Source organism: Saccostrea cucullata, unplaced genomic scaffold (genome assembly GCF_032062105.1).
Source record: "Saccostrea cucullata isolate Sc308-1 unplaced genomic scaffold, CSIRO_AGI_Scuc_v1 ctg1749, whole genome shotgun sequence".
NCBI lineage: Eukaryota > Metazoa > Mollusca > Bivalvia > Ostreida > Ostreidae > Saccostrea > Saccostrea cuccullata.
This window is the reverse complement of record NW_026924109.1, coordinates 107,358-133,085: the sequence shown is the minus strand read 5'-3', so window position 1 is coordinate 133,085 and position 25,728 is coordinate 107,358. Positions and strand designations below refer to the sequence as shown.

General features: G+C 32.7%; 1 protein-coding gene across 1 annotated transcript; it reads right to left on the bottom strand.

Annotated features, from left to right (window-relative positions):
* Window positions 1–939: 939 nt before the first annotated feature.
* LOC134265746 (5-hydroxytryptamine receptor 6-like) lies at window positions 940–19,939 on the bottom strand. Its single transcript, XM_062747968.1, has 2 exons — window positions 19,783–19,939; window positions 940–2,189 (listed from the first exon to the last, which is right to left on the bottom strand). Exon 2 carries the CDS (start codon window positions 2,103–2,105, stop codon window positions 972–974), a length of 1,134 nt encoding a protein of 377 aa, XP_062603952.1. The 5' UTR covers window positions 2,106–2,189; window positions 19,783–19,939; the 3' UTR covers window positions 940–971.
* Between the last annotated feature and the right edge of the window lie 5,789 nt (window positions 19,940–25,728).

Below are 25,728 nucleotides of genomic sequence, written 5' to 3'. Positions count from 1 at the left end.
ATTTTAACAACGTAAACTATTTCTTTCGTTTGAATGATTGTTATCTTACATAAAATACAACATTTCAATAAATAAAATATATTTTAAACTAACATTTCAGGTTTTTATACCACTCGGAAGGAATACTGAAGTATATATCCGAGTATTATATTTTAATAATTGCACAATAAAATAGGATTTTTTTTTTCTTGTATCGATTAACATTATTTTATGACAAGCAATGCAAAAACACTTTAACTTATTCTCACCATAACAATTTTCCTACAGATTCCAGTCTTACTGATAATGATTGATTTTTTTCCCCTCGATATTTATGCGAAAATGATATTTCCAACGTCAATGGAATTGGTTATGTCAATCTAACCCGGTGAAAAAGAGGCAAACTGCATGGAGAATTCAAACGCCATGCGTCGAATAAGAAAGATAACTGATAAAAATGAAAATATATACTTTTCTTAAAATCTCTCATGAAACTTTAAATAAAAATAAAACTTAGACTCAGTACTGTAATATTTTTAATATTTATTATTATAATATTTAAAATATTGGGGTTAAAAAATGTCAACAACATAATATGAACATACTACAACTGAATAACATCACTTCGTTGGTGATAAAATAGATGTTTTAAAGCAATATGAGCTGCAACTTTGATGTCGGAATTTTTTGTTGCAAAACTGTAAATAACTATTTTAATGACAGAAAAAATAACGTTAATAAACTTCTGTTGTTCATATTTGCGATGGAAGAACTATTTATAAGCTTCAACTGAATCAAAATAACATTATTGTCGTCCTGTACAAAAATGATTTCTTACATAAATCTGTATATTGCATTGTGTATAGAAGTCTTTCTTCTGCTTTATCTTAGTCTAATTGATCATAAAGGTTAACGTTACATACTTATTTATCATCATAACACATTTTAATTAACAGCAAAATAATTTTTTCAAAAATGTAGTTCATATTGCTTTAAAGAGTCGGGTGCTTAATTCCCTCATATAACTTATGTTCTATACTAAAATGTCTTATTTTATGTAGGAATGGACAGCACTTGGACAGGGCTAAAACGTACACTTTCCTGAAATCTTTCATAAATAAGGGATAGATAATTGGGTTAATTAAGCTGTTACAATATCCCAACCAAACAAAGGCTGTAAACAACTTTCCAGGAATACACTGACAGAATCCCTCTACGATATTGGCACACAGAAACGGGGACCATGTTGTGACGTAAGCACCGACAATTGTCCCCAGCGTCACCGTAGCCTTACGGGTGAGTGGTTCCCTCAGGTGTTTAGCTGGCACATGCTGTCTCAAAAGAACATTTCCTGGGGTAAGAAGAGTTCCCACGAAAAATGCTTGTCGTTTTGCTTCCTTTGAAACACGGTAATAAAGTACAATGGCTATGATAATTGGACATAAAATCGTTACGGGTGTGGCGATTACGCCATATATTCCACTGATAATGAACAAACACTGCGGAGTGCTGGAAAATAGAGTTAAATTCTTTAAGGAGGGGACGTCAGGATTGTGAAGGCCATTCATTATTGGAACGAAAGACGAAAGAATTGCTATGCTCCATGCAATTATCAGCATTAAGAAAGCTTTCTGGAATGTCATCACTGTTTTGTATCTGAGAGGGGTTAGAATGGAGATATATCGGTCTATGCTGATTAGACAAACATTTAACACAGAAGCACTGGACAACATTACGTCAAATGATACCCATACGGAACAAAACTCATGTTGAAAGATCCATTCTTGAAATATTATCTGCAGTGCAGATGGTATCATTACGATAGATCCCAATAAAAAGTCGGTAAGACTTAACGATACTATGAACATATTTGAAACAGTTCGTAGTTTCTTCTTCACAATCATAGCTAACAGAACAAGCGAATTGCCTAAGATGGTTAGAAATATGAGGAGGAATAAAAATACTCCAAGGACAATTGTCTCTGCATTTGCATGGAAATTGTTTGCCCGTGCACTCTTTTCTGTGCTTTTCGACCAATTTGTTGCACTTTCCAAAATGACATCTGTGTCGTTGAACACCATGTAGGGCTTGAGTTGACATCCACAGGAACATAAAACCGATTCCATAAAATTCTCACTGGAGCAATGAAATGGCACTCCTATTGGTTTTGTTTCGTTTTGCTCTGTTCATCATGATGAATGTCCGTATCTCTGCAAGAAAGGAATACGGGTTTTATGTATGTTTTATGATAAACAACATATTGATCTGAAAACATCGTGGAAGCCTTAAACGATCTAATGACGTTTGCTTGATAACTACAAACAACATCATTTAATTTCACCTACAACTTTTTAATTGCTGATAATGAACCATCTTCAATATGTTCCGTTTATTGTCATGCAACATTAAGTTTTCTTAATATCATTGCTCTTCAAAACCATGAATATATTGAAGAATTTCTAAATATCTTCTAAGGAAGATGTTACATTTTATTCGAAAGACCAAAATGAGGTAAAAACAGGTTATGACCCTTTAACTAATTTTAAAAAATCAAAACACATAATTACAAATCGTGAATTGAAAATTGAATGATGCATATTGTAAAACCAGCGATAAAATTGATTCAAAAGCATTTTCTGTACTGAAGGCAAAACGAAGTGTGACAAAGTAAATCCTTTTACTGAATTTCGGGGGTTTATAGTTTTCGTCCTGTCCGTCCGTCTATTTGTCTGCAAAAACTTTACTTTATCTTTTGATTGGTTAGGGCTATATTATTCATATTTTACATGTGTACAGTATTAAATATTCCTTGTGAAAAGACCTTTTTTTGGTTACCACAAAATTGACTTCTTGACCTTGGAGTTTGACCCACTTTTACAAAAGATTTCCACACTTTAACTTTGGCCATAACTTTTTAACTGTTGGTGCTAGGGCTTTCATATTTGACATGTATATTTATTGTGATAAGACCTTTCTTTTTAGGTAAAATTATTTTTGACCTTGACTTTAAGAGTTTGACCTACTTTTAAAAACATGTTAAAAGGATATCATTGATACTTGTTTTACATTTCTTTGTAAATATATTTATAAATATATTGTTGGTTAAGTATTAAGGCTTCACACTGATGATATCGCAAAGCTCATGTGTATTTGTTACATACATGTATAGAGTGCATGTACGTATACATGAAATTGGAAATCATTTCAGAAGAAATTTTACACCATAGGCTATGTTCTACGTTGATTCATTCCCCTCCCTCGTTTCTTACCTGCATCCAGACCTATGGAAATTGATAAGCACACATTGTACTTTCAAACATTCGTCAATAACCGATGGAAAGCCCCTTAACTATTTACATATTATATAATAACAATGTATGGAACTAGTGCTAATTGTAACGGGGACCGTTACAGATGTTCCCCAAACGCTCCCCAACTCCCTTTTGGTGCCATATTCCCTGTAAGCTTCATTAAATAAGACAACCTCTATGCATCTGAGATTTTAACAACATTAACAAAGAAGTGTACAAAAATTATTTAAACTTTAGCATTGCACGCGTGCACATGTTAATGCATATGCGTCATGACCATATCATCTTGTCTACACAATCTATATTTTTAATATACTGAATATTAAAGTATTTAATCCAAAATTATAAAAAAAAAAATTCGCTCATTCAAGTGTATGTTTGATTTTTCTCATTTCACGTGCACGCACGTGCATACATGAGCATGGTGACCATATCTTCTTGTAGAAGTCCATTACATCTATCTATGTTCTAAATTCCACCCCTAAATTCAGATTGCAGCACATGTACACGCACGTGTATGCATGTGCATGGTGACCATACCTACTTGTAGAAGTCCATTATATCTATCTATGTTCCAAATCCCATCCTGTTTGGTTGAAAACCAAGGGAGTTATAGCTGTTTAAAGTTTCAGCCAATCAGATTGCAGCGTACGTGCATGCACGTGTTTTCATGATAATTGCTTTATTTCATGTTGTAGGATATCCTGATGCATGGCTATGTTCAAAATTTCAAAGGATTTCGTCAAAAAACAAGAAAGATATTGAGACTTTAGTTGCAGCCAATCAGAGCGAAGTGCACGTGCATGCGCGTGAGATCTTGCTATTTTCACCATGTCGTCATGTCTATACTACTAATATATCCTCACATTATGAGTTTCAAAGCATTTCATTTAAAAATAGAACAGTTGTGGCTATATCTATTATATTGGTCATTTCACGTGTTGCACGTGCACGCTCTTGCAAGCACGTGCGCGCAAAATGACCTTGATTCCGCAAATCTACATAACATGTCTACTAACCCTAAAAAGGTTTTACCTACATCGGACGAACAGTTTACAAGATCATTCCCGGACAAAAAAGTTCCAGGAAGAAGAAGAAAAATAATAATAACTAGATGCGTTCTTGTTGCTGGTGCAACAAGCAGGTCTTCCGACCGATTTTCGTTAGAATTCTATGCTGCGACATCCCATAAAATTTCAGAATGTATTTTTCTCGTTTACGTTCATTTACAGCAGCCTCTTAACATATCTCATGATTATTACAGGTATTCCTCAAAATATCTCAAAAAAAGCTTTTAAAAATCGGCAAAATCTTCCATATATGTTAAAATAGAGAGAACAGTTATTTGCAAATGCAAAAAGATAGAAACAAAGAAAAAAAAAATCAACGCCCACAGCGGGATTCGAACCCCCGACAGTGGGACAAAGTTTGGTTTGGTCATATCTTTTCAATAGATGCACGCATCAAGATACTAAATACATATTTAGAATTCTCATAAGACACACTGTCAACCCTGTAAAGCCTAAAGAAAAATATTGAAAAACAAAAAAGTTGAAAATTTGGAATTTCTTATTTCACTTCCGTTTGCGGCCGGAAGTCAAAACTACGAAAAATGAAGGTCGATCAACACATCTACAATTGATGTTCTATCACCTCAGCAAGTTTCAGTTTCATATCTTTTGCCGTTCTCGAGATTTTTTTGCGACAAAATTCCATTTAAAAAATACAAATTTCCCCGAAAATCGCGAACGGAGAAAAATTTCAAAAAAGTGAGGAACACCCCTGGAGATATTGACAAGATGCATCATCCCTGAAAAAATCGTTAAAATTCGTCCACGCACAGCTGAGATATGACCTGTACTATGAAAAGTGGAATAATAATAATAATAAAAAACAGAAGGAAAACAATAAGGTCTTCCGAAGGAAGTCGGAAGACCTTAACTAGATATGAAACTCGTTGCGAGCAACGAGAGGTCTTCCGTCCGATTCTGGAAAAAAAAACGTAAAATCGAGCTAAAAATGAAAAAAAAAAAAGATTTGCACACAAGGGGGATTGAACCCAAGTCGCCAGCAGGAAATTCCAAAGCACTTAATATTACGCTATCAGGACCTCTACTCTAAATCTACTTGAATATATTATGGAAACAATGCTTCTCTCTTAAAATTATGAAAGGTGGGTCACTATTCAAAATTTAGCGCCAAACGCCACGAGTTAAACTTGAGCCTTTTCTTTGGAATTTTCTGTTATATAGGTGCGATAGCTTCAATGAAATTAAAAATAGAACGCTCTTATAGCTTAAGATTCGAGGTTTAGAAAGTATATTTAACACATTTTACAAATTCCGTATTGTATATATGTATGTAACACTTAAGTGGTGAAACAGTTATGATTTTTTTTTTCAATTTCCAGTTTATCCCCAAAGTGAACTATCTCGATTAGTTAATCGAAAAAAGTTGAAACGTTTCGCCGAAGAATATGGCTCGCCCTACGACAGTCAAGGAATCAGATATCTTTTATGCTCAGTAACTTGAATCAGGTCTTTGAGACAAGAATGCTTAAATAAACTCCATGAAGCGATCTTTTAAAAAAAAATGTTTTCTTATATTTTGTTTTATTAATTAGTTTATTATGACACAAATGTGTATAGGAAAAACAATGGTTAAGATATATACTGACAATATTAATATTCTTTTTTGAGAAAGTATTATGCATAAGTATGATTTAAGATCTGTTTTTCCGTGATGCACAAAAGATATTTGGTATCGAATTTCATTTGCACGTTTAGTCTTTTCTTTTTCTACTTTGAAAACCAGCCAAACCAATAATAGAAGAATTTAGTTTGACACAGAAATGCAACGAAACTACGACGTGACATTCCAAGTATTCCTTTACATTTCATGTATTCTTATGTTGCTTTCGTTCAAGCAAACGCTCGGCTGCCTCCGTAAACCCCTATTGCGAAATGTCGGCGTAGCCAGAGAGCCCCGCCATTTTGGACCCGCTTCAGATTTTTGAATGCTAATATCTAGAGTTTAGATTTATCAACATTCAAACAAATTAAATACTAAGCATTATAACGAGGGTTTCTATTAACATACAAAAAATAAATGAAAAATACTGAAAAACAAAAAAGTTGGAAAATACAATTTTTTTTAATTTGCATCTCGTAACGACCGGAAGTATTGACGACGCACGAGAAGGTGATTCTGCAAACTACAAAGTGACAAACTATCGTCTCCAATAAGTCTCCAGATCATATCTTTAGCCATTTTCGAGAAAAAGGGGCGACAAAATCGCATTTTAAAATCAGGAAATTGTCAATAACTTGGCACCAGAAGCGAATTTTCAAAATTTCTCTACGGATGTAACAACTTCATATAATGAGACATATTTTGTGAAAGTTTCATGAAAAACTGCTGAACAGTTTTCGAGAAATCGCCTGCACAAAATTTTGTCAAAAAAAGAATAATAACTAGATGTGAAACTCGTTGCGAGCAACGAGAGGTCTTCCGTCCGATTCCGGAAGGAAAACGTTAAATCGAGCAGAAAAATTGAAAAAGATTTGCACACAAGGGGGATTGAACCCAAGTCGCCAGCATGAAACTCCAACGCACTAAATACTACGCCATCGCGACCTCTACTCTAAATCTACTTGTATATATGTACAAAACAGTGCTTCTGTCTTAAAATTATGAAAGGCAGGTCACTTTTCAAAATTTAGCGATAAACGCCACGAGTTAATCTTTGCGCCTTTTCTTTGGAATGTTCTATTAAATAGGTGTGATATCTTCAATGAAGTTAAAAAAAGAACGTTCTTATAGTCTATTCAAGGTTTACAAAGTATATTAACACATTTTACAAATTCCATATTGTATATATGCATTTAACACTAAAGCGGTGAAACAGTTATGAATTTTTAATTTTTTTCAGTTTCCTTTGTATCCCCAAAGTGAACTATCCCGATTAGTAAGTCGAAAAAGGTTGAAATGTTTCGCCAAAAAAACATGGCTCCTCCTACAGCGGTCATGGAATCAGATATCATTCTTGATCAATAACTCTGAGACAAGAATGCTAAAATAAACTCCATGAAGCGATCTTTTAAAAAACATCTTATTTTTGTCTTATTTATTAGTTTAATATGACACAAGTGTGCATAGGAAAAACAGTTGTTAAGATTTATACTTAAAATATTAATTGATATTCTTTTTTGAGAAAGCATTACTTATAAGCATGATTAAAGATCTGTTTTTCCATGGTGTACAAAAGATATTAGGTATCGAATTTCATTTGCACATTTTGTCTTTTACCAAATATATAAGACGTTAGTTTGACACAGAACTGCAACGAAACTACGACGTGACAATCCAAGTATTCCTTTACATTTCATTTATCCTTATGTTACTTTCGTTCAAGCAAACGTTCGGCTGCCTCCGTAAACCCCTATTGCGAAATGTCGGCGTTGACAGAGACAGCCGCCATTTTGGACCCGCTTCAGATTTTTGAATGCTAATATCTAGAGTTTAGATTTATCAACATTCAAACAAATTATATAGTAAGCATTATAAGGAGGGTTTCTATTAACATACCAAAAATAAATGAAAAATACTGAAAAACAAAAAAGTTAGAAAATACGATTTTTTTAAATTTGCATCTCGTAACAACCGGAAGTACTGACGACGCACGAGAAGGTGATTCCGCAAACCACAAAGTGACAAACTATCGTCTCCAATAAGTCTCCAGGTCATATCTTTAGCTATTTTTGAGAAAAAGGGGCGACAAAATCGCATTTTAAAATCAGGAAATCGTCCATAACTTGGCACCATAAGCGAATTTTCAAAATTTCTCTTCGGATGTAACAACTTCATATAATGACACATATTTTGTGAAAGTTTCATGAAAAACCGCTGAATAGTTTTCGATAAATCGCCTGCACAAAATTTTGTCAAAAAAAGAATAATAATAATAAGAATAATAAGAAACAGTAGAATCACTATAAGGTCTTCCGTGAAGACGGAAGACCTTAATAATAATAAGAAACAATAGAATCACTATAAGGTCTTCCGTGAAGACGGAAGACCTTAATAACTAGAAACTCTTGTTGCTAAAGCAACAAAGAAGGTCTTCCGTTCTTCTCTATTTATCTGTAAGAAGGAAATTTTTCAATTTAATTAAAAAAATGCAAAAAAAAAAGAAATAAATAAATTTCCTCCATCTGGGCTCGACCCCAAAACCATTAGTATGAAAGTCGGACACGCTAACCACTGAGCCGCCAAATTCCACAACATTTAAGGTATTTTGTAAGCTTATTATTTTTTAGGTTGAAGGAAATAGTTTCGAAGTGAAAGAAATAGTTTCGTAGTAAAGTCCCGGTCAAATTTCTTAAAAAACTGAGATCTTGTCTGTTTGATGTGATATTGTATGTAGGAAAATGATTAGAATAACTATGGGACACAATTGCAATGAAGCAATGACACTTAGCATACACAGAGTTGTAAAAGCGAAAGTAATACACGTGGTCAGTTGCAGAGGAAATTCAAAATCCCGGAAAAACAGTGAATGAGTCATGGGCATTTTTTCAACACCATATCGTATCAAGCGGGGTAACTGCAATTGATTTAACCTATCTAAACTGAGTGGAAATTTAATTGATATGAAAAATCGCCATTTCCTAGATTCGATCGATTCATATTTTAATCTAAATAAAATTGAAATAAATTCAATACACCCAAGAAAGCAAGAATACTTGGTATTAAAATGTCGTAATAGAGCAGAAGAATCGAATGATATTAACAACAATTGTAGAAATAGCCGATGAGAGCTTTAATTAATGTTTATGCTCAGCAATAACTAAATTTCAGACAGAAAAAAAAAATGCAGATTTTGCCGATATTCACTACAATTTTATTATAGTTTAGAGACTCACCTTAAAACTCTCAGGACACTTTCTTTCAGGTCTCTTTTTGATTTTATTCCGAATCTTATGTCAATGTTTTGTGCCGTTTGGCATGAAGACGTTTTCTCTACGTTGCTGTTAATTATTATTTTTTTTTTATTTTTTTTTTTTAGAGAAGAGAGGGGATATTTTATAAGCATTTGTTAGAGTAAGAGTTGCTAATACCTCCACGACCTTAAGCTTGATCGTGACCTTTGGGGCCAAAGTACAAGGTCATTTATCAAGGTCAAAGGTCAAGGTCATCAAAGAGAGAGAGAGAGAGAGAGAGAGAGGTAAACTTGAGATAAACACTTGAAGCTGAATCTAGATAAAGGTAATGAATATTTCTTTATTACTTTTTGAGTAAGGTTCCAAGGTCTAATTTTGAGGTTTCTCTAGACATTTGCAGTCTGAATAACATGTCCCAAAATCATTTCAAATACTCTTTTTATAAAAGATATTTATGGGATAGTAAGAAACTCAATTTATGCAGTTTTTTCTCTCATAACCGGAAGTCGTCGTTTTTGTTTTCAATGGGACTGACATATTTCGAAACTTCTAGTAAGATGCTGTAAGGTAATACTAAGAAAGATACCTTAAAGAAAAGTTTAAATTTTTGATTTATTTGATCACTTCCTGTGATAACCGGAAGTGACGGCGGACGATCTTAAACTCAAAGGATTTGTCTACTCATCAAGGTCTACCATCCCTATTAATCTGGTGTCTTATTCTCTTACCGTTAACGAGATCTAGCAATGATAACTTCTGATTCTGAGGACAGGAAGTCACGCGACCGGAAGTAAAATTTTACTGAGATATTAAACATTACTGTAGACATTTGCAGTCTGAATAACATATCCAAAAATCATTACAAATACTTTAACTATAAGAAATATTTATGGGAAAGAAAAATACTCAAATTATGTCGTTTTTCTCTTATAACCGGAAGTTGTCGTTTTAGTTTCCGGTGGGACTGATATATTTCAAAAATACCTATAAGATTTTATAATGTGATGCAAAAAAAGTTTCATGAAAGAAAAGTTAAAAATTTTGATTTTTTGGATCACTTCCTGTGACGACCGGAAGTGACGGCTGACAATCTTATCCCAACTGATTTTGCCTACTTATCATGATCTACCATTTATATAAGTTTGGTGTCTTAATCTCTTACCGTTTACGAGATCTTGCTATGATAACTTTTCATTTTGAGGATCGGATATCACGCGACCGGAAGTGAATTTTATAAAGATATTTGACGTTACTGTAGACATTTGCAGTCTGAATAACATATCCAAAAATCATTACAAATACTTTATCTATAAAAAATATTTATGGGAAAGAAAAATACTGAAAATATGCAGTTTTTCTCTCATAACCGGAAGTTGTCGTTTTTGTTTCCGGTGGGACTGACATATTTCGAAACAACAAATAAGATGCTATAATGTGATGCAAAAATAATTTCATAAAAGAAAAAGTTGAAATTTTCGATTTCTTAGATCACTTCCTGTGACAACCGGAAGTGACGGAGGACGGATTTAACCAAATTGCACAAATCTACTTTTCATGATGTATTATTCCTGAAAGTTTTATGTCTTAATCTATTATCGTTCCTGAGATATCGTCCGGACATGATCAATTTTGGAAAAACGGCAATCGGACATATTTGACGACCGGAAGTGAGTTTTGAAAAACTGAAAACTGCATTGGAAAGATATTTTCACTCTCTATCATCCCTGAAAATTTCATGAGAATCTGTCCAGTCATCTCTGAGAAATCGTCAAAAAAAGAAATTACAAAAGGGGGAAAAAAATAATAATAATAAAAAGAAACAGTAGAATCACTATAAGGTCTTCCGTCTGAAACGGAAGACCTTAATAATAATAAGAAACAGAGTAAAAACAATATGTTCCCCAACTTCGTTTGGGGAACATAACTATGCATTTGTGTTTTTTATGCAAGTGAACAAGCAAAATCGATATACCAAGAAAACCATCAAAGATAAAGCAAATCAATAAAGAAAAATGTTATCGATTTCGTATCGCGAGTAGAATAATTTCTACTACCGGGTATCTTTTAGGGCTGGGCAAAAATATCGATATTTCGGTATATTGCAATACACTGACAAAAAATATCGTATCGCAATACGTTTTTGTAATACCGATATACCGGCAAAATGCCTGGACTCTGGAATTCTTTCATTAAATATAAAGTTGTAAGAAAAGTTTGTGATTTACCCAAATAGTAAGACAGAAACTGTTGTATGGGTGTATTTCAGTATATAACTGTAATAAAATCAATATGATCTTTTTCCTTTGGTAACTTTTCATAGTTTTGTGCACTCTACATGAAAATTGAGGTTAATTTAAGCAGAAAATGCCATTTTAATAACGTAGAAAATACTGCATTTATTATATATCGCAATACAGTTTAAAAATATCGCAATACAAAATTTCTGGCCAATACCCAGCCCTAGTATCTTTCGACTTCAATTTGTTCGTTTTGAAGCTAGCACACTAATGTTCAATGCTGAAAAGAATGTTACATCATTTTCTAAAAAGTTTTGAGAAAATAAGCCTTTTAAAGATTATACGTACAAAATTATATTCTAGATTATCAACAGCTGAATTTCTAAGATTCATATAAAAAAAGTCTAAAATTTAGATTTAGAGTATATGAAAGATATGTTACCGCTACAATTAGTTAAAAATTTGAATTATATGAATCGCATGGATGTTGAAAATTAAAAAAAAAAGTTGCCTGGATTGTAATGGACTATTTTATCGAACGGCTATGTTGCCTGAAATGAAATGGATATTTTACTTTTCATCCAAATCAGTGCTAAATTGATTGGAATTAGGATTTGCTTTTTATATAAAAAAAAAAATGTATGGTACATCAATTTTGCCTGCATGTAGCTACAGAACTATAACTCACTGGTTGTAAAATTTCATATATAAGAAAAATTAAAAAGATACAGATTCAAGTATTATTAAATCACTTTATGGCGAAACTTTTAATGCGCCCGGATCGACAGATCGGGGGCGCATATTGTTTTTGTCCTGTTTATCTGTCTGTTGTTAACTTTAACCTTCGCCATAACTTTAAACCATGAGAGATAGAAACTTCACCTTTGGTATGCTTACTCCACTAATTAAGCATTTTCAAATGACACCAAGATCAGAGACCTTGACTGACCTAAATGCAGCGAAAATGTTCAACCTAAACGTATTATATTACAAAGAGATAATTGGAAGTGTATCAATTCGAAAAGCTTTTTCGAACCTTTCAACCATGGAAGATAGAGACTTCATATTTGGTGTGCATATTCCACTAATTAAGTTCTTCTGAATGACACCATTATGACCTTCTGACCTTGACTGTTACCTTATGCTAAAATAGCTTATTTGAACTTTGTCGTCGCCGGGTGCATAGTGTTTCACAAACACGTCTTGATTTTTTTTGTCGCTCGCTTCGGGTACTCTTTCCTGTATGATAAGCGTATTCTACTTTTCAAGAGCATTTATCTATTTCATGATATCAACGAATATCAATGCACTTCCAATTTTCTCTTTGTAATATAATACGTTTAAGTTGAACATTTTCGCTGCTTTTGAAATATCTGGAAGAAAACTACATATTGAAGCTTAATCCTCTAGATGGAAAATACATATGCAACAGATCAGAATTAATCTGTGATAGTGGTAATCAAATCCAGGAACATATCATCTACAGACTGTAATCTGTCTATTACCATAGCCTTTCTGCATGCAATTCCACCATTTATCATTTTTGCAGGGCGGTGAGTTTTGGCACGCCATTAGGTATTTTAATAATACATGATTCGTCGATAGGACATCTAAACTGGTTTTACATGTTATGCAATTATGGATACATGTATTTGTAAATTTTGAATTCACTGCATGCATGATATGCATGTCAACATTTGAAATCAATATGCTTAGGAAATTAAGATGAAATAAGTCAATCAAGGAGGGGAAAAATTAATAACTAGTTATTGATCGTAGAACAAATCTCGCATCGATTAAGATATTCATACCCCTAACATTCGTTTATAATTTTTTTTTCCTTTTCCGCGAACAAATGATTTTGACGTCTCATAAATCCCACAAAAATCGGTTGCATTCACTTCATTCCAATCTATTCCGCTTAGTTCTTGCCTCAAGGTCATTAATGCATACTAACAAAAATCAGGTTTTCCCAGCATAGATTCTCTTGAAACGGTCAATTTGTCTGCTTAAAGTATATTAAATTAGACTTTTTGCTTCCTATGAGACACAATATTAAATCAGAAAAAGTACCAGATAAAAATAACATGCAAAATGGGATTTAAACTTTTCATTTTCTTCGCCAGTGCAAGTGAATTAACTTGATCAAGTTTTTCATATATAGAAACATAACCTTTAATGAGGTTTTTCTCCAGAGACATCAGAAAAAAGATTTGTCCTTAAAGGGATAAGAAGAAGAATCCCTGTTTAATTAAATAGTTCGATCTTCCACAGCCCCGAGACTGATTTGCTGTTTTTATAGACCAATGAGAACAACACTTAATGTAGCATAATACAACTAGGTCCTCTCTTTTTACATTATAAACAAGTGAGTAAAAAGAACATGGTGTACAAACCACTATTAAACTTAAGCAAAATATTTGGAGAAAACGAAAGGTTTTCAGAATTAAAAGGCCATTCATTTAAAACCATATATATTAGAAGCAAAGCAAACACGGACCTCTTAAACATCAGAGTTGGGATTAGGTGCCATGGAGGAGTAAGCATAACCTGCCGACCGGTCACAGCCGCCGTGTGCTTCTTGTAATGATCGTGAAATAACGGGTTGTAGTGTACATAACTATTGCTAGGTACATGTAAGAATACGTCGTCAATATACAATATATACAGTGAATGTCGAGTTGAAGGCTCAAACAAGTGTTTCCTTTTCATGTTTAGAATTCTGAATAAATTCTGCTTCAAATGAATACAAAAATAAAACTGTTAAATCCGGGTTATTTCAAGTAACACAAGGTCAATTTAGCGGAAGCTCTTTTGCGATATAAATATGTCATTATTGTACCTTATCAAGATCATAATAATATAGGTCTTATTATAGTAAGTTGTTTGGAGGAGAGAGAACGGTAGCCACCCTATTCAGAACCCCCTTCTTCCCACCATGACCAACTTCTGCCAAGTTTTCTTCTTTTCGGATTGTTTCTCTTCTTATTTGATTTCTACAGAGAATGGGATTGGAATGAGATATAACACCTCAGACATTAGGTATTTGAACTTATTTTGTTAATTTATGTAACACATCAATAACCACGATTTGGGATTTAAATCCTCCAATCAGAGTGAGGAAGAAATTAATCCTTACATCGCGGACTCGAATCCCACTGTAGGACACAGATACAAATCCTTCGAATGAGACCGAGATACTGTGCCTTTCACTGCAAATATGATTTATATTTTAAAATCCATGGATTACCGTTCGCGTAAGTAACAGTTAATTGAAAAGTCACAACAGCTTCTTTTCAAAGTGACCGTGAAACTTGATTTTTGCTTATGATGTTGCTCTTCCCGGCGTTCAACGTTTGTGACCTAAAAATAAAACGTTATCTTTAACCTTTCGACCCCTGTCCGTGTTATGGTGTTTTGAATGCCGTAAATTTCCACACACTTTATTTGTAAAATACATGGGTTTTGTAAATATTCCTTCTTAACTGATGCAAACATAAACATATTAAATGTCAAAACAGTCCGGCGACTGTTAAGTCAGCGCTTATTGTGCAAGTCCATTGTTGCAGGCACTACTGTTATTTTTGGGTGAAATAATCAAATGCGTACTTTGGTTCTGTAGTTTGCAGTCGTGTATTCATACCTTTACTTGTGTGCAATGTATTAACATTCGTTGCACGCCCACAAATATTTGATGTATATATTGCTCAAATAGAAAAAAAAATTCTCAAAATTGTAATGTTAATCATTGGACGCATTTTGTGCCGATTGAGCTTCTTTTCTAGCAAATATACGATGTTTACGATTATGGGTGTAGCAACAAAAAACTTTATTTTGAAGACATTCTGACAAGCACCTTCAAAATCCGATTTAAAATTATATTCCTTCCGTGTATAGTATAGTATAGTGCCACACGAGTAGGCCTTTAAAGATGATGTAGAGACTTCCGTGACTGCGTCAAATAAAACCTTCCAAGTTATTAACCATGCATACGTATTTAGAGAACACGATTTCACATTGAGCCGTCTATTAACAATTCCGTCCATTGACTCTCCCAGCAGCCAGGGTGACAAATTATCCCTCGCCATTGAAAGAATTTATGAAGATTGCCGTTATGTTGTTTTTGTTTGCGTTAATATGGGGTCAAGTTTCGAGAAAATAGCACGCCTACATAGGTATATTTTGATAATAACTGTAAAAAGAACAAAATACTTGAAATTTTTAACATATGGTAAGTAAACGTGCGAAAGCTGAAAATTGAAAGAAAAAAATTTATTGCAGTTCAAGGAACGATAAGCGACCACTTCATGAATGACGTTTTAGTTTTATTATAGCAAAACCTGAAATATTTGTCACTCAGCGTCAGTTTTAGAAGTTCTCTTTTTCAAAAATTTGATATTTAATTACACGAAATTAGATTTCAAATAGTCTCAGCTTTCTGTTCGTCACGGTCAGTCCGGATTTGTTTAAGGTTAGAGAAATCGTGTTTATTGTTGTCTTAAATCCAGTTTATGAAGAATTTTTCCAAAAAAAATTGTTCCACCATTTGCCGGTGGAGCTACAAATACAGATCTGTACTCGTCAATAAGGGCCTTTGAGCGCAGTGCCAGTGTTAAGTGACACGGGACAGTGGTTAAGAGAGTATCATCCGAAGTCTCGATGTCCCGCAACGTAAGGATCAACTCCTTTTCCGCGACCCCATAGAAAACGCTCTAATCACTGCACCACGCGGGCGTTTAAACTAAAAAAAAAAGGTATCTTACAATACCAGTATGTCCTTTGTAATTTGCGTGGACCCTGAAGTCCACGCAGAAATATATAAGCGAGGTTAAACCAGATGCTATGGGCAAAATTCAGGCTACGCATGCGCGAGAATGCTGAAAAGTTCGCTCCTAAGACAACTTGCCCGTAGAATAATTCGCCTTATTCGAATTAGAATGTGCCCATTGGCAAATCTCGCTTTTAATATTTATTTATTCCTTGGCGGATCCGAATTTCTCTCTTGCATATACTTTTATATACAAACTAAACATTGATTGTATGGCACAAGCATTTTAAAATGTAGGAAAAACTTGCAGCATATAGATAACTTAACATGTTGAATCAAATTCGTCATTCAACGACTAGTTCTACCTTTCGAAAGATAGAACAAGTCTTCACAGGCATTAGTTTTGAGCATCAAGGCTCGCAAAATAATTTGATATACAGCAATCCAAATACAGCTTGATAGAGGTTTTCCATATGGGAGAGGGTTGGGGCTCCGAAAATAAAAGAAAAAAAATATGCGTACTACAGAGCTGTGCTACATGTGTACCATCAAATCTATTTTTCATTGATAGATTTCTTCCGTATATTCACTAAACCTAGAAAGGATGACTGCACCTAACGCCATGTTTTGGGTCTTTTTAAGGCGCTCCTGTTGCTTTTAAATCTTAACCTAATTTCACTTTTATATATTTACTACAGAAGCCCGTCAATTTGACACCCAATATAAATGTTGAAATTAATTTTAGACTGTAATTTAATAATTAATTTCATGTTTTTGTCCTTACGGTTTTCCAAATGAAATACAGAGAATTGACACTTACCTGCCCCTAATTGAACATTATACATTTATATGTATGAGATGGAGCTAACGTCGTAAGAATGAATCTAAATTTAGACTGGATGAATAACAATGACATGTATAAACCAGAAGTCTCTGTTGAGACTGTAGCTCTACTGGTTTGTACTTATAACAAAGTATATTCCCATCAGACCAAAACTGTAGAAGGAGTAGCGTTTTAAAGGAATTTCAGTCATCTCTAATTTTAGTAACAATGGCAACACTGTTCATCGAAATCAAAAACCGATGCACTATTTTATGTACCTTAGAGAAGTCTACTTGTGTGCCAAGTTATATTGAAATCAGACCAAAATTGTATGAGGAATAGCATTTTAAAGGAATTTCACAAAAAATTCTATTTTTAGTAACCATGGCAACACCCTTCATCGAAATCAAAAACCGATGCACTATTCTATCTATCGTAGTATAGTCTACTTGTGTGCCAAGTTATATTGAAATCAGACCAAGACTGTAGAAGGAGAAGCGTTTAAAAGGAATTTCACAGAAAATTCTATTTGTAGTAACCATGGCAACACCCTTCACTGAAATCAAAAACTGATGCACTATTTTATGTATCTTCGTGTAGTCTACTTGTGTGCCAAGTTATATTGAAATCAGACCAAAATTGTATAAGTAACCATGGCAACACCCTTCATAAATCAAAATACAATGCACTATTTTATGTACCTAAGTGTAGTCTACTTGTGTGCCAAGTTATATTGAAATTAGACTAAAACTGTAGAAGGAGTAGCGTTTTAAAGGAATTTCACAGAAAATTCTATTTTTAGTAACCGTGGCAACACCCTTCATCAAAATCAAAAATTGATGCACGATTCTATGTATTTTAGTGTAGTCTACTTGTGTGCCAAGTTATATTGAAATCAGACCAAAACTGTAGAAGGAGTAGCGTTTTAAAGGAATTTCACAGAAAATTCTATTTTTAGTAACCATGGCAACACCCTTCATCAAAATCAAAAACTGATGCACTATTTTATGTATCGAAGTGTAGTCTATTTGTGTGCCAAGTTATATTGAAATCAGACCAGAACTGTAGGAGGAGTAGCGTTTTGAAAAATTGTTTACAGACAGACAGACAGACGGACGGACGACGGACACCTTACTATCGCATAAGCTCTTCTGGTCTCTGACCAGTAGAGCTAAAAACGAGATCTCTATTTTCCATCTCCCTATTTATTTTGCATGGCACAAGTACATTATTTACTAAGGTTTAAATCGTATGAGCCTATCCGTGTAAGTAAAGAATATTTAAAAATGGATGGCTGACTATTTAACGTGTTCGAACACATTGTCCTACTTAGCACAAAACATGCTACCTAAAAGTCACGTGACGGAATTCAGTATTCACAAAATTACCCGGGGAAAGATATCACATGGTGAATTATGATATTCAACGTGTCACAGCCCCTTGATTACAACAGAGAGATCGAGTGTAAAAAGAAGGTAGTTTTTTCTTTTAAACCATGAGCGCATGTTTGTCTATTAATCTCCTTTTAACACAACATCACTAATGCAAATCGCACAACTTCTGTTAAAAGGAGAACAATAGACAAACATGCGCTGACTATGAATAAAGTCAATAAAAAAGCAGGCTTCCTCATTATCGTACGGAGAATGAAGAAATTGTTATAACCCCTACCTTAGAAAACAGATTCGTACATTGTAAATACATACCTTTGTTTATTGTAATTAAGTAAAGTTGAAGAGATGTTGATAATTCCTGCATTTCAAAGAAAAAGTGTCTGTTTTGGAAGTTTATTTTTACATGAATTTCGCATATCCTTAAGTGCAGTCATCCTTTTCTCTTTAATTGAATTACGCTTAGAAACACATGCATACGGTCCACGTATTGCAGTCCTTTTTTTAAAGGACAGCAACTTGTATTTAAAACTTACATGTAACAATTTCAAGGTAATGGTAACTGTTCAATTACTACGGAAAAGTAATGCATAGCCAATTTTATGAGATATACAAAAAAGTATCTCACTGAACGTCAGAACCGAAGAGATGATCAATACTTTCGAATTATTTAATGAAGTACATGTCATCAGTGAGATTATCTGATGAAATATCTTCTACTTATGCAAGAGTTAAGATAAAAAAAAAATGGCGACCTTATTTTTTTCTTATTGTGATCGCGCAAGCTCAGTATATTCAAATTATTTCTTTAAAAAATCAAATACTATACTAAAAAATACATTTTTATGAAGCTAAGCACAGGATCATACGTGTATTTTTTACATGAATTAACCGAATTAAATAAAACAAAAAGTAGCATTGTTTAAAAATCATTTTCATTTAATGAAACTGTGGCTGGTATTCTTATCTTTCACTTTATATTAGATGATATCAAAATATTGCGTTGTACATACATATCCATATGGCTTAAATCAAAATACATAAATAGGTGTATAAAAAAATTAAACAAACACATGGACCAAAAAACCTTTATACCTTTTTTTGAAAAAAGAAGGAGGTGGATAGAATAAATAAAAGGAATAAAAAATATATTTAATAAATGAGATAATTATTGATAGTGTTTACAATATAAACAAGAAGCTATAGCTTACTTTATATAGCATTATTTCTTAAAAACTCAATAAATACATGTAAATTTCCATAATCTGAAATCCGAAGATAAAAAAATTCGTAAAGCTTAAATTATGATATGGAAAATATAGGAATATTACCTTATATGGGAAAAGAAACAACAGGCACACAGATATCCTATATTCTGAACATTAAAAAAGTCTCAGGTGGAACGATATGTTTTTCTTCAAAATAATAACGACTTTTTTTGTGGAAGTACACAAAATGCACCCTCTGGTAGAAATTCTGTTAGCACAATGCTAATCAAGCACTCCCCTATCGAATCAAGGTCTTTAAGAGAGAAAGTATAGACATCAATAAGCGTCTGGACAGGACGGGGTTAGTATTGCGTTCTAATCGAACGTATAGAGTTTGCCTTGTGAGCTTTGAGTCTAAGCGAAGGAACGAGAGACTATAGGGAAAAATATATTTTTTTACCTTACTGACATGGGAACGCCATTATTATTTGTTTTGGATGCTGAATAGGAGAAATAGATGCCCACGCTGATTTGAAGAAAATTGATAACTATCTAATCGAGCACTTCTTTTATGTCTTTGAAATTGTTATTTGTTACTAGACCTGTTGACAAATTGACGTATCAACTGAGCCTTTACTTTATAGAAATATTCCATGTGGGAGCAAAAAATTTTCAGTAAACACGAAAAAAAGTGAGCTTCGTAATGAGACCAGGAATTTTAGGGAAGGGTGTGTGTTAAGAAATATTGTTCTTCATAATAGAACAAGTGAAACTTTTAAGTTAGCAGAATATATGTATCATTATTTGGACATTTTAAGAGAATTTAAGAGAAAAAATACTTAACAATATTATAAAATGCTCCCCTCTAGACTTGCATTCGGTGAATATAAGAATATTACACATGGAATGGTATTTCTAGGATTAAAAAGCGTTAAAATTTGTCTAATATTTATAAAATAAATCTAAAAAAAATACGTGTTTTATTATTAATAACATTCATTTAATAGCTATTTCAAATTTTGAGTCTAATTTGGGAATATCTTTTTTATATTAAATTTACTAGTACATGTACTTACTTCATATTTGACATACAAGGATATACATGTATTTTCAAGTACTTCATTTGCATCATTTAAAATGTAAACCTGTTAATCAAAAAGTTATATATAATGATCACATAAAATTATATAGATTAAACTTTTGTTTTTAAGGGTAATTTATATCTGGTATATATTAAAGTAATTGATGAAAACAAGTAAATGAAAACAAGTAAATGTACATGATCTTGATTTTTAACTTGCATGACATCCATTGTACCTGCAGTTTAAAACAAATTTTGTATGATAATCAGTGAAAAATATTTAAACAATGTACATTTTATTATACCCCCGGTAACCTTTTACTTATTAGAAACTTTTATTATTAGTCCGAAATATATCATTGATATATAAGGGAAAATCATGAAATAAACAAAGTCAGACTCTACCAGATCTCCAATGTGGTAAATTTCAGTAAAGTGAAGCGTGAAAGTATTGAACAATGTACACGAAGTGAATTAGCTCTAGGGAATTAACACGTGCAATTAATGCATAAATAAAACAAGATGTGACCTTAACCAGTCTACAAATTACAGACCACGATCATCGTGACATTATTGATCGCTATTCGCTTTTTTATCATTTTACCCTGGAGACTTTCGAAATTAATATCCTTGTAATTGGATTTGCAAAGCAAATACAATACTGTACTTTGTATTAATGAGACATTAAATTCTGTTCAGCTCTAAAGTATTGATCCGCCAATTCTTAGCCCGGGCAGACGAGAACACAGTTTAAAAAGTAGTGTTCATTACCATTTTAAGGAGGCTAGGGGGTCAACAAATTATTTTTTTATTAACCACCAGATATAATTTAAATTTTGGGGTATGATATCTTAAGCTGTCAACTTTTATTTGACAAAGAAAAATTTCCTAAATTTTAGTTTTAAAATTGATCATTTTATTATATTTTTACATGGAGCTCTTCTTCTAAAGGAGATCAAAATAGTCTAAAAATGGCCACAACCACCCAGCCCCTTTAAGGGCAAAAGTGAATAAGCAAAAAAAAAAAAAAACAAATTAAAGGTAACCCCTTTTTTTATGTTTCCTTTCTAGCATGAGGTTTTTCATTAATTTATTACTTCATTAAAACTATGAATAGAAATTTGAATTCATGTACACTAAAAATTACTTTTTTACATGTAACGCAGATATTTTTTTCTGATGATTCAAAAGGTATGTTAATCATAATGAATCTTAGAATATCATATACTACTTGTAGGTAAATATTGAACAAAAAAAATTACTTCAAAAATATAAATGGGATTTTTTTTCCATACTTTTGTTTTAGAGCACTTCAGTTTGTCAAAGTAGTGAAGATGGGAATTTTATATCGTCATATACATGTAAGTAGCCAACACTGAACATTAACATGTAAGCAATTGTAAGAGAAGCTCTAAAGAAAGTTTCAATAATTAAAGTTAGAGTATTTCCTTTGTATCTACATGTTAATCGTTACTTATATATATTTTTAGCATGTTTAGAGAAGGCGGCAAGATTATTGATACAGAAAGAACGCAGAATGAAATTAAATCCAAGTAGAGAAATAAAAATTTGCTCTGCCAAATACGGAACAACTAAAAACATGTTTGGAATCAAGTTTCACTATTAATATATTTTAAGAAAGAAAATTTCAATTGAACATAAAACGACATATGTATACTATAAATAATTCAAGAACAAATCACGATTTAAGCTGTGTATCTCGTTTCTTTTCAAATAAAAAATACCTCAGAACTAATGAACATTTAACGCACATTTAAATGTTTCTCATTCACGTTAATCTTAAAGTCTACATGAAATTTTCAAATCAAAGCAGATTACACAGACACTAATGACAGCGATTATTTTCCTTTACAAATGCTTTACTCTCGTGATTACAAAACACGTGGAATCTATCTGACTCTTTAAAGAACGTATTACCTACTTTTGTTATTTCAGCTCATTTAATGAAACAAGTTATTCTATATATGTTTTTCTTTATTACAATTAGTGGAAAACGAATTTTCATATCTTTCTTTTATGAATCAATTTATTTCGTGTTTACATTGAAATTCTGAAACTTGATGCTTGGACTAAATATTCGATTCATATTTCAAATCAATTACTGAGTATCTTATTAAGATCTTAGTCTTAAACGCCAAAGAAAGATCATTTCTTTAAATAAGACGCGGTCACGTTTTACTATATGTACATGTATGTGTATCATAGTCATGTTTGTTAACAGTCTTGTCCTGGATGTCCATCTTACCCCTTCTTACTCTGTCGGACATTCCAACTAAATATACTAAAATCGACCGTTAAGTTTCTGATCATGCCTATGTACCACAGCAAACTACATATATACATGCAACTACAAACAAACTGAAACCCCATTTATACCCGTGATCTTTCCCGATGTGCAAAAGATAAATGGAATTCTAACTATGTAAGAGGAAATGGATTACCTTTAGTTTGTGTTTATGGCTTAAAAACATGACTTTTGTAGGAATGGATTAAACGTATGGCGCCTATAGGGAATTTTTATAATCATCAAATGAAAGTTTTACCTCATCTCCCTTTGTCTTCGCCCACAAATCGCTTGTTGCAATGAAGTTTTCGTTATTGAGATACATGGATATAAAATATTAAAATCTATAGGCAATTTCTGGTTTCTTAACATGTAACTCATTAATTGATCCTGCATTTTTTTTTTATTCTCAAAGGCTATTGATTTGATGGTTTGCTTTATTTGCTTGTATATTATACACATAACCGATGTTGCTCGTGGAGAAACTATTTAATATGCTACACGAGAAGAAGAAAGCTTACCTGTTGTTGTTTTTTTTAATTTAATGAATCCCTTTTATATAAAAAATTATCACTAGACTGGTTTTTCCTCCTTCTAAGAATTTGCTACAAGTTCTCTCTTCCTTTGCATTTGTTGTATTCGCTCTGCCAGGGATATCAACGTGTAATTATTTCGTGCCAATTTCAAAATCAATTTCCCCCCAAAATAGAACCAAAGTATTGACTGTCCTTTTTTAAGCGATATATACAACTCTGTTTTGATTTCATTTGCCTACAGCAAAAAGACAAGTTTAAAAATAGAATTAAAGTCTTTTTAAATAGGTAGCTTATGTTTATTATTTTAGAAAATATTTGAATGACAAGTTTTATTTTGAATACTGCTTAAAGCTTATCTAAAAGATCTTGGATTAAACTCCTGTAAATTCAGTGCATGACTTAAAACTACTTCACACCCAAAATTGTCATTGCAAATTATTTTTATAAAAGCTTTATTCTCCAAAAGTCAATCACCCACCCTTGTTTTTTGTTGTTATTGTGTTTTTTGTTATTTTTAACATTCCATATCCTATTGATTCTTCATTGCTTATAGTTTCAAAAGAGCGTTCAAATCGACAGAAAGGTGTTTTGATGTGGAAACAATATTTTACGTTGTAATATAAACCACGATCACAGCTGTAAAGTGCAGAAAAAAACTTTAAAGGTATTCAATATATAATGAAAAGTTTTTGAACAATTACGAATCGTTTGAAACTAGTTCAAAATACATTGCTACATGTAGATAACGATGAAAGTGATATGAACTAAATACACATAACTGATATCAACTATTATCAATTTCAGTTAAGTGTGCAGTTTTCCATTACGTCACAACGTATAATGACAGCTGCGTTCAAGATAAATACAATGCCTCCTAATCGCAAGCTTTACGACTGGAAGTTTTTTTCTGACCTCTGATTGGTCGCTCGTGCAACAAACTATTTTCGTGTCAATGTTGATAATACGATAATACGAGTTGACCAATCACACAGCGTAAAACTTCACACTTAACTGCAATCCATAATAAGAAGCTAGTCATTTTGCACCTGAAATGCTTTTGAAGAGTTATCTGCCCTTGATGAAAAGAGTACATTTTATTTCTTTCAAAATATCTGGGAAATGATTCATTTAATTTCAAATTTTAATAAAAATAAAAAAGAGTTAATGCATTTTTTCTCCAAGAGATTTGTATGAAATTCACATTACATTTTACAATATCCTAATAAAACATGAGCTGCCCATAGACTTCAATGTAAAATTCAACTGGACAATAATTAAAATCTCCTTTGGTGGAGTATGTTTATTTTATAACACCTTCAAAATGCTACCATGATTAAGGACACACGCAAGGTACCTTACCTACAGATAATTTTTCAGGATATTCTTAATTTAAACTTATAATACCATTACATGTTCTCTGGTTAAAAAAACAAGCTAATTCAGAGAATTCGTGTCCCCCGCTTAGGGAAAAAGGAAACCATGCGCAGGGGTTGGGGGTTAGATCCCCTTGACTGATTTTGTAGAATTATTAAATGTATAAATACTGATTAAAATACATGTATGTCAATATGCATATAAAGATTTGATTGCTTATTCTTTATTATGTGTATAGAAGATTTTTTTATATGGAATATTTATCACACTGTAATGATGATTTTATAACCTCAAAAATTTTTCATTTCACATGCTGAATACTATCATTTAGTCAAAAAAAAAGTATTTTAAACAAAAAAAAAAGAAAGGCTCGGCCGAGGTATTCAATTTACTCTCAGTGAAGTATATGCAGAACTGAAGTCACATACATGTATATATTCAAATTCTCAAAATTTTACACAATCCATGGTGTTTGATTTATTTAGCCTTTATTAAACAGTTATAATAGATGTAATAAGAACATAAAGTCCGCCGAGAACCTGTTTTATACGCAATAACTCTCCTCATGCCCCTGCGCTAAAAATAGCGACATGTTACTATTACTAATAAAACAAACGGGGCGGGGCACTTTGAGAGGGGCAGAGAATTTTGCATATAAGCTCAAAATCTTCTTGAAATATCGCCCGGAAATGGTGTTACACACAGAAATATGTATAAATTTACGACCTTGAACTTTGACCTTTTGACCTAAAATCAAAAAATTTCATTGCGAT